Source organism: Dysidea avara, chromosome 3 (assembly GCF_963678975.1).
Source record: "Dysidea avara chromosome 3, odDysAvar1.4, whole genome shotgun sequence".
Lineage (NCBI taxonomy): Eukaryota > Metazoa > Porifera > Demospongiae > Dictyoceratida > Dysideidae > Dysidea > Dysidea avara.
In genome coordinates, this window is record NC_089274.1 from 4,286,673 (window position 1) to 4,295,536 (window position 8,864).

The 8,864-nt window shown below is 39.5% G+C and overlaps 1 protein-coding gene across 2 annotated transcripts; it reads left to right on the forward strand.

Moving 5' to 3' along the window:
- Nucleotides 1-1,292: 1,292 nt before the first annotated feature.
- Nucleotides 1,293-8,864, forward strand: LOC136248967 (protein NLRC3-like). 2 transcript variants are annotated; one of them, XM_066040841.1, is made up of 3 exons: nt 1,293-1,412; nt 2,485-2,739; nt 6,473-8,864. In XM_066040841.1, exons 1-3 carry the CDS (start codon nt 1,349-1,351, stop codon nt 8,749-8,751), a joined length of 2,598 nt encoding a protein of 865 aa, XP_065896913.1. In that variant the 5' UTR covers nt 1,293-1,348; the 3' UTR covers nt 8,752-8,864. The 2 variants fall into 2 exon arrangements, with proteins under 2 accessions (XP_065896913.1, XP_065896915.1); XM_066040843.1 differs by lacking the exon at nt 2,485-2,739 and having other exon boundaries at nt 1,308-1,412.

Genomic DNA, 8,864 nt, shown 5'->3' on the forward strand with positions numbered 1-8,864 from the left:
TTGTTCATATCCATATGCTGAACTAGACCAATAGTCATCTAACTCCGACTTGAAGGAAGCGATGGTATGAGCTGAGACTACTTCCTGAGGTAAACTATTCCAGCTGTTAATGATACGTTGGGTAAAAAAGTTAGATCGAGCATTCAGTCTGGTGTGAGATTTAAAAAGCTTCATGTGATGACCTCTAGTGTTGCTGACATCAGTTAAAGTAAAGAATTTTGTAGGGTCTATCTCATAATACCCATTCAGTATCTTGAAGACCTCAATGAGGTCACCACGCTGGCGTTGACAAAATAAAGTGTAAAAGTCTAAAGACTTTAACCTATGTTCATATGGCAAGTGTCCAAGGCCCCTAACCATCTTCGTAGCCCGCTTTTGGACTTTCTCCAATACGTCAATATCCTTAGCAAGACTGGGGCTCCATATAGATGCACAGTATTCCAAGTGCGGCCTAACATATGTCTTATAAAGAAACACAAATAGGTCTTTTGAAATGTTGACAAATGTCCTTCTAATCATGGAGAGAACTCTCATAGCAGATGCCACTGCCTTAGAGCAGTGCAGAGATGATTTAAGGTCACTGGTAATCCAGACCCCAAGATCTTTCTCTTGGTCAACTTCTGTCAGCTTAACATGTTCACCAGAATTGTCACACAGAACATATTCAACAACAATGTGAGAATACCCCACATGCATAACTTTACATTTCAGTAAGTTTAGTCTTAATAGCCATATATGACACCAGTTTTGAATACTGTCAAGGTCTGCCTGTAGCTTACACCTGAAATCTTAACCTAAAGATATTGGAACCTTATTAATATATAACTTTACATATAGCTACACACGCACAGGGATTCAGTGGTTTGGAACTGGTTACATTAATCCCTTGTTGAAAAAAAAATATTGGTTGCAATTATTATAATAAGCTAGCTAATTGTTGGGAAAAGCATGGATTGATACAACTTGATTCTTTGTGTCACTAATCCTGGTCAGTTAACTCAAACCATGTATTGCATGTAGCTATGGTATTGCTAAACTGTGAGACTATATCTACCTGTTGACAGTGTTGAGTCCAAGCCGGCTACCTGGTAGCTACTTGAATAACTGCTGGTGTCAGCAAATCACTACAAAAATGGGCCATAGTGTTTTGATTAGTTACCGGCAGAGGGAAAAAAGATTCTTGTGGGCAATTCAACACACACACGTAGACTCTAGCTACACAACTTCTATGTTGGGTTCGGTATGGAACAGCTGTCAATAGTGGCTCGTAAGCGCCGGCGCTTACGTGCTAACTTACTAAGGCTTATGGTTGGAGGCGCGTATATCAACGTTCTGAAAAAGTCGTGGCATGTCAACGCATTTGACCTCGCATTTGACATTATCTTTTGAAGATTTCAAGAGGCAGTGTGAAGGTGAGTACTTTTAGAGGTGCTGCTGGTCAGTGAGTCTTATATGATGACGTGAGCACCACAGGGGCGGATCCAGGAGCTGGCAAAGGGAGGGGCACCGGGCCAAGTTGTAGGTGGATGGGGAGAGCATATCATGTTCTCTTGTTAGTTGCCGTATTTTTAAGTAGCAACGTTGATTTTTGTCATTATGGCCTTTGCAGATGGTTGTGAAGACTTAAAAGCAGTTAAAAGGCTAGCTATTTGAAAGTCTTGAACACCGGCAACACGAAAAATTATTTTAGAGGCGCTTAGCACGTGCTGAAGTGCTGAGTGTCAGTTTGACAGCTGTTTTAACTTTGGTTTCAGGTGAGTTTGCAATAAATGTAGTAATATGCAGTTTTCACGAGTTATAATTGATTATGGTCTGACAAGGTGTATAGTATTTCTATCAACAGAAGCATGGCTCTTGCACAGACACTGCACAGAAGGAGAGAGAGGGGAGGGGGGGGAGCATTTGTCCCAAATACCCCATCCTGGATCCGCCATTGCACCACCACTCGAAACCCCAAATATAGCACTGAGTAACATCTACCCTAACCATCACTGCATCGTGTGGGAGAGATAGCTACATGATATCACTGACCGAGTGACTATGAGGCCCAACCCATGGCTATCCTCTCTCTTCTCTATACTACTCACATTCTCTCTAAATTATCCTCAAAGCCCCATATATTATATGCCCTGCCTGCAGGTAAATGCTGGGGTGTAATGAATGGGCTCTGGAGGTCAACACAATCCAGTCTGCTCAATTCTGTTCCTGCAACCATCAAATTGTGAATCATCTTGTCATTTGCATAAATAGTGTTGGTGTCAGGTTACAAGTGCATAAATAAATTCATCTATGGAGTGTAATTGCTAATTAGGCTTCTTCATGGATGGTTAGTAGCTACCCAGGGTTGTCTCTCTGGCCCTATTTTGCAAATAACTTTTTAGTCATCATGTAAAAATTCACAGCTTATCATCTGTGTTCATGCTTATAGTTTATAAGCACACACCATATATAATAATTTGAGTTATTCTTATTTTAATTGTATAGGAACAAATAGGCCTATGTTAAAAGACCTCTACAGGCATATTACTCCACGCTATGCTTCATACTGGTATGACATTGGAGTGTATCTAGATTTTAAGACTGAGCAACTTAACGTCATAAAAGCAAATCATCCAGGTGATACTAAAAGTTGTTGTAAAGAGCTGTGGAGAGAGTGGATGACAGCATGTCCTAATGCAACATGGCAAGATTTGTTTGATGCCATTTATTATCTTGACAGCTATTCTCTGGAAACTGCAGGTAACATACGTATAGACAGACAAACGTGTAGTTGTAGTTAAATGTGCATGCATACATCTGTGTGTTATGTGTGAGGTGCTGTGGTTACCTACATACATACATTTATGCATGCAGCACATCACTGTATGCAAAAGTTTACCTGCTACCATTACGATAGTGTGTCAGGTTAGTGTCGTGATCGCCTTACACACTGAATACACTCTATCACTTATCATGAGCAAGATAAACAATTTAAAAACCCTAAAAGTCTACAGTAACTAAGGTTCTAAACCTACTGTTCTCTACAACATGCTCATATGGTTGGCTTATGTACCAACCCCCACATGAGCTTCCTTTGTTTAGCCCTACAACTTCCCCTCCTTAACATGGCACGCTCTGGTAGTCTTGAAATGTAGTAGTGTTTTGACTACTCTGTTACTTCTAGTCTTCTTCAAGTCCTGGGGATATGCTGATTCTCATTGCTTGCTGCTGTCTCTTTTGACTGACCTTACTTTGCACATTGGCTGTTATTATCACCATTACCTTTTTAGGTGCCTCTACTAGGTCTCAGGTCTCTTAGAGTGTCCTACCCATGGCTGCACACTTTCCATACCAAGATGACACTTAGACAGTTGAAACATTCTAGGGTTCAGCATTAACTGCTTGATGACAACATTTGTTGTTACTATTGTACTTCAAACAGTATTGCGATTTCTGACCGGTCTGGGCCTTCTTAATGGTCTTGCCTGCCAACTATCTGGTAGCCTTCAGGTCCTTACGTAATATTATTCTGTGGCTACAATGTGATAGTGCACTGTAGGGGGTACTAAACTGTAATGATGTGGATGTTGGCATGCATGCATCCCTGCCATACACTATATAACACAAAAGGTGTCTCACCAGTTGATGAGTGCAGAGTGGTACGGTAGGCGAACAGAACTGGTCCCAGCAGTTCATCCCAGTCTCTTCCTCCTTTGCTAACTAACTTGGCCAACATCTGTTTTAGTGTTTAGTTAAAACATTTCACAAGACCATCTGTCTGGGGATGGTCTCCAGAAGTTGGTAGTTGTTCCAATCCCATCAGCTTGCAGTCTCTTGTAGTACATCTGACAGGAATTCTGCACAATCATGAATAATTGCCAGCACACCATGTCGCCACATCAAATCTAGCAAACATATAGCTACGTTACGTTCCTTAGACTTATGGCCACTTGCTGAGATTATCTTGAAACACTAATGCATACCACTCTTACCAGTGTCCATCTCTAAAAGAATCCATTCCAATGCACTCAAACAGTCCACCCACCTCAATACTCTTCGAGGGAGGTCTCCCAGGGTTGCACTGAAGCACACTCAACACAGGATGAACATTTCTTCCCTTATTCCTACCCAATAGAAATACTGGTTCAGTCTCTTGGTTGTCTTATTTGCAGCAAAGTAACATGCAAAGGGAGCATCATGATGTTCATCCAGTATCTGGTTCTGGTAGTGTTAGGTAGATATGCCAACCAATTTACGGTTTGTGCAAGAGCACCAGAGAGAAGTGAGTTGGTTAGGACTGCACCGATTCTAGCTTCAGTATCAGTACTGGACCAATACTGCTGTTTTCATGACGTATTGGAATTGGCCAATGCATTGCCGCAGCTACCGGATATCATGTGTGCCGGATGGAAATGACATCCATTTATACTAGCCTATTTCACAGGCACAATAAATTCTTGAAAGCATCAAGTACAATGCTAGTGATATCAGACAAAGTCATTCTAAAACCACAATCCAAGATAAAAATCAATATACTCTAATAGAACTGTCAGTAACTCCAATAGAGCAATCAGGGTAGCAGCTTCTCATGACTATTTTATTATAGTTATTTTGTGACAGCCATTATCTAGAATTCTTCGCAAGCCATAGTAGAGCATAGAAGACTACGTAACTAGCTGCTGGACATCATGCACTCATTACAAAGAATCGTCTATTAACTTGTACAGAAGTACCATGGACTACACAAATAAATAAATAAAATGAATAAATAAATAAATTGATATATGAGTGATTTACGTATGGTGTACATTACAGTACAAATAAATGTGTGCAGTGATGATGTTTAAGTAGATAGCTAAGGCACTTGGTATCGGTACTTGTACTTGCAGATACATCCAATTGATACTTGAAGTGTTGAATCGGTACAGCCCTAGAGTTAGTCAATTTGATTAAATTCCTAGAAACCAAAGAGTTGCCTGGTGACCTGACAGAAGCACAAGAAGCAGTATATGCTATAAAGTGGAGGGAGTACTTTTGATAGAACAGATATGCCAGACCATAATAATATAAGGCTTGTAGTACATATCTGGAGGGTGTAACACAGGTGCAGAGATAAGACACTTCTTCACATCTTCAAAGGCCCTTTGGCACTCCACTGACCACTCACAAGGTATCAGTTTTCCAGTTGATTTTTCGTGTTTTGTCAGTTGGCTGCCATGTTTGGGATATGACACCAATAAAAATTTGCCAACCCATACTTATTTAGTTGATGTGGGTTTTGGAAACTCTGTAATGGCCTGCTCATTTGGCTTCACACCTTCTCACTGTTACTCTTTCTGGCATCCTCCTCCCAACATTTCTAGCAGTTTCAATGACATTCTGGGGCCTTACTCTTGGGATTCCTGTCAGTTCCACTCTTGTCACACAGGGTGGGTTGTCATAACTGCCTCCAGCATTGTTTGCTGGGGCCTTGGGTACCAATTTTGGGTTGACATTAGGAGCATTACACCACCCTCTGTGCTTCCTCTCTGCCAGCACTGCCTCTGATTTAGGTAGTTTGTGCAGCAGTTCTTGCACTGAGCCAACTCTTTCAGGATTTCCATGGGAACTTTGTTCTACAGGATTAATTTCAGATTCTCGTTGGCTAACTTTTGGGGGGCCATTGCTTGGTAGACCACTGTGTGCTGCTGCTAGTGAAAGTTCTCTAGCAATAAGTGAAGCCAAAATATAACTTTCTTCAGGGTTTTTGTTTTATTTGTTTTTTTGTGTTTTGTGAACAATAAAAACTAAGTGGCCATTACACTATGCTTTAAACTATGTTCAGCCCATTTCACAGCATTACAAACAAAGAACAGTAGGAGAAGTGCCTCTGCAGTCACCATGGAAATTACAGACGGTTCCCATAGGGAAACCATTGGGCTAGCTAATGAGAATTGATACCTTGAGCTGTCAGAAAAAAGGAATTGGACACAAAGGAAGACAAAGATAACTTACCATGATGCATGCACTGTACATACTGTGGTATGCCAAAAGACACATCTGGACGAAGAGATGTTGAACAGTGAAAGAATCAAGCCCATAGCCTCAGCTGTTATCGAGTTACACTTGTCTGAAGGCATTGTCAGTCCGTCAGTCAGTAGAATTGCACTATTTTTTTTTAGCAACTTCGTAGCAACTTTTTGGAAGTGTTTCAAAGGCACTTTTGGGCTTGGTTATACGTACCTGCCAAGGCACCATGAAGTTATTGTGAGAGTGATATTTTTGACCAGAAAAGCTCAAACTTTCATGATCCCTAATATACAGAGGTAACTTGATGACCACAAATTCAACACAGTAAGTGTACACCATTGAACATTGAACTAGCTAGTGACTTTTGATTGTTTTCAATTTTTAATTATCCACTTTCCTTTTGTCCCTTGAAAACTTGATGACATCTGCAAATACTTAAGCCAATAAACTTAGCATACTTGTGAGTTTTTAAATTTGTTTACAGGTTGCTGTAATGTCTTTAACAATTTTGTGGATTATTTAAGACACAAATACAAAGATACAAGGTATATTCCTGAAGACAAGGAATGGCCACCCAACCAGCCAAGGTGTTATGTTGACCTTGCAGTGATGCATTATGGCAGTCATCGAACACAGGAGGAGGTGATATCAAATGCAAAACGCCACAGAGATGGAGCTGTTGCTGTGGATGAAATAACAAAAGACTTCAAAAACTTTCACATTACAAAAAATATTGTTGATATTTTTGCAGTTGATTTGAATGGTAAAGCTACCATCAAGTCTCCACGAAGTATTCTAATTGAGGGAGCACCTGGAATTGGAAAGACAATTCTCCTCAAGGAAATAGCTTATTGTTGGGCTAAAGGTACAATACTGAAAGAAGCTATAATTGTGTTCCACTTATATCTCAGGGATCCCAGGTTTAAGTCAGTTGCTTCAACTAAGGAATTGGTGCAATATGTTGGTTGTTACTTAGAAGAAGATCAAGTGTCAGTTGTCACAAAGAAACTAAATGAAGACAATGGCGAAGGAGTGATTTTTCTTGTTGATGGTTTAGATGAATATTCTGATGCACTACAAAATCATTTTTTATATGACTTAATTCATCGTAAAATTTTTTCCAAGTCAATATTTGCAATAACATCTAGGCCAACAGCTTCGCTTTTCCTACATGACAAGGTGGACCAACGAGTTGAAATTCTTGGGTTTGGTTGTACAGAGCAAGGTGAGTATATCACCAAATCTCTAGCATCATCACCTGAGATGAGGAAAGATATTGATAAATACTTGAAACAGTACCCACAGTTGAATGCCCTCGTCTATATTCCTTTCCATTTGTCAGTGCTTCTCTTCTTATTTCAACAAGGTGACCTTCCTGAAACACTAACAGAGTTAAACAAGTTTTTCATCCTTCATACAATTTACCGACACTTAGAGAGACAAAGACATTGTTTCACCACTAAGTTAGCAAATTCTGTCGATGAAATAGATGATCTTCCTAAGCCGGTTTATGAAATAATTCACAAACTTGCCAAGTTGGCTTTTTGTGGTTTACAAAATGATCAGCTAGTATTTACTCTGGATGAACTAAAGAAGGTTTGTCCTCAAGTTGATGTAATACCAGGAGCTATTAATGGCTTTGGATTATTGCAAGCTGTGCAGCATTATCCCAAAGGTAAAGTTGGTACAACCATCTCATTCAACTTTTTGCACTCAACTGTGCAAGAATTTTTGGCAGCAGAGTATGTTTCTCGTTGCACTATTGTTCATCAGAAACGATTACTCAAACAATCGTACATGAGGGGAGGAATCCAGCCATTTATGGGAGAAAGACTGGATGATTCGATTGCTCAAATGTGGCAAATGTATTTGGGAATTGTAGGAGTTAATTCTGAGGCATGGGTACAATTTACAATTGAGCATGGCTGTTCACCAGACAGATTTAAGTGTCATCCATTGAGATTTCTTTACTATTTCCAGTGCCTTGTGGAAGGAGCAAGTAAAAATGTAAGTAGAATTGCTTCCTCTCGATTTATTACCCCCTTTGAAGAAGACAACACAATTCGATTTTCTTTTCGTACAAAGTTATTTCCCCATTACATTGCCCTTCTCTGCTCATTCATATCCAGATCTACTCACAAGTATAAGATTTATAACTTTTGTGAAAGCTACATGGGTGATACTGGAGTTCAAGTGTTAGCAAACTTTTTGCTAGCGAATAAGGAAAAACTAACTTGCATTAGCTCAATTAATCTTTCCTACAACTATTTAACATCACAATCATTGCCTGCAATAAGTGACCTAATTCAGCATGGTAGTATAGTCACTCTAACACTTGCAAACAATGAACTTGGTGAAAGTGGGGCTTGTACCATCTCAACAGCCATTCTAACAAACTCTACAGTCAAGGAACTTGATTTGTCTAGTAATGGTATTGGTGTTAGTGGGGCTCAAAACTTGGCAGTAGTTTTACGACGTAATTCCACATTAGAAACCCTTAATATCAGAGATAATGAGATATTAGACAATGGTACAGTGGCTATTGGTGAGGCCTTGAAAGGTAATAAATCACTCAAAGAACTTGACATCTACAATAACAACATAATGGAAACTGGAGCAAAGAAATTAGCAGAAATGCTGGACTGCAATTCCATACTTGATATACTGACAGTCAACAAGGAATGTGTTCTAGTAATAAAACAACATAGCCAACAGCGCTTCAAAGATGTAGTAATACATGCTAAACTTAAACACTGTAATTAAAATGCTATGTGATAGAATTTGTTAATTTGTGCTTTATATATGTATTATCACTATACATGTTATATGATGACATCATGTGAGCACTATAACCTGTTGTTCGGTGTATTATTAAA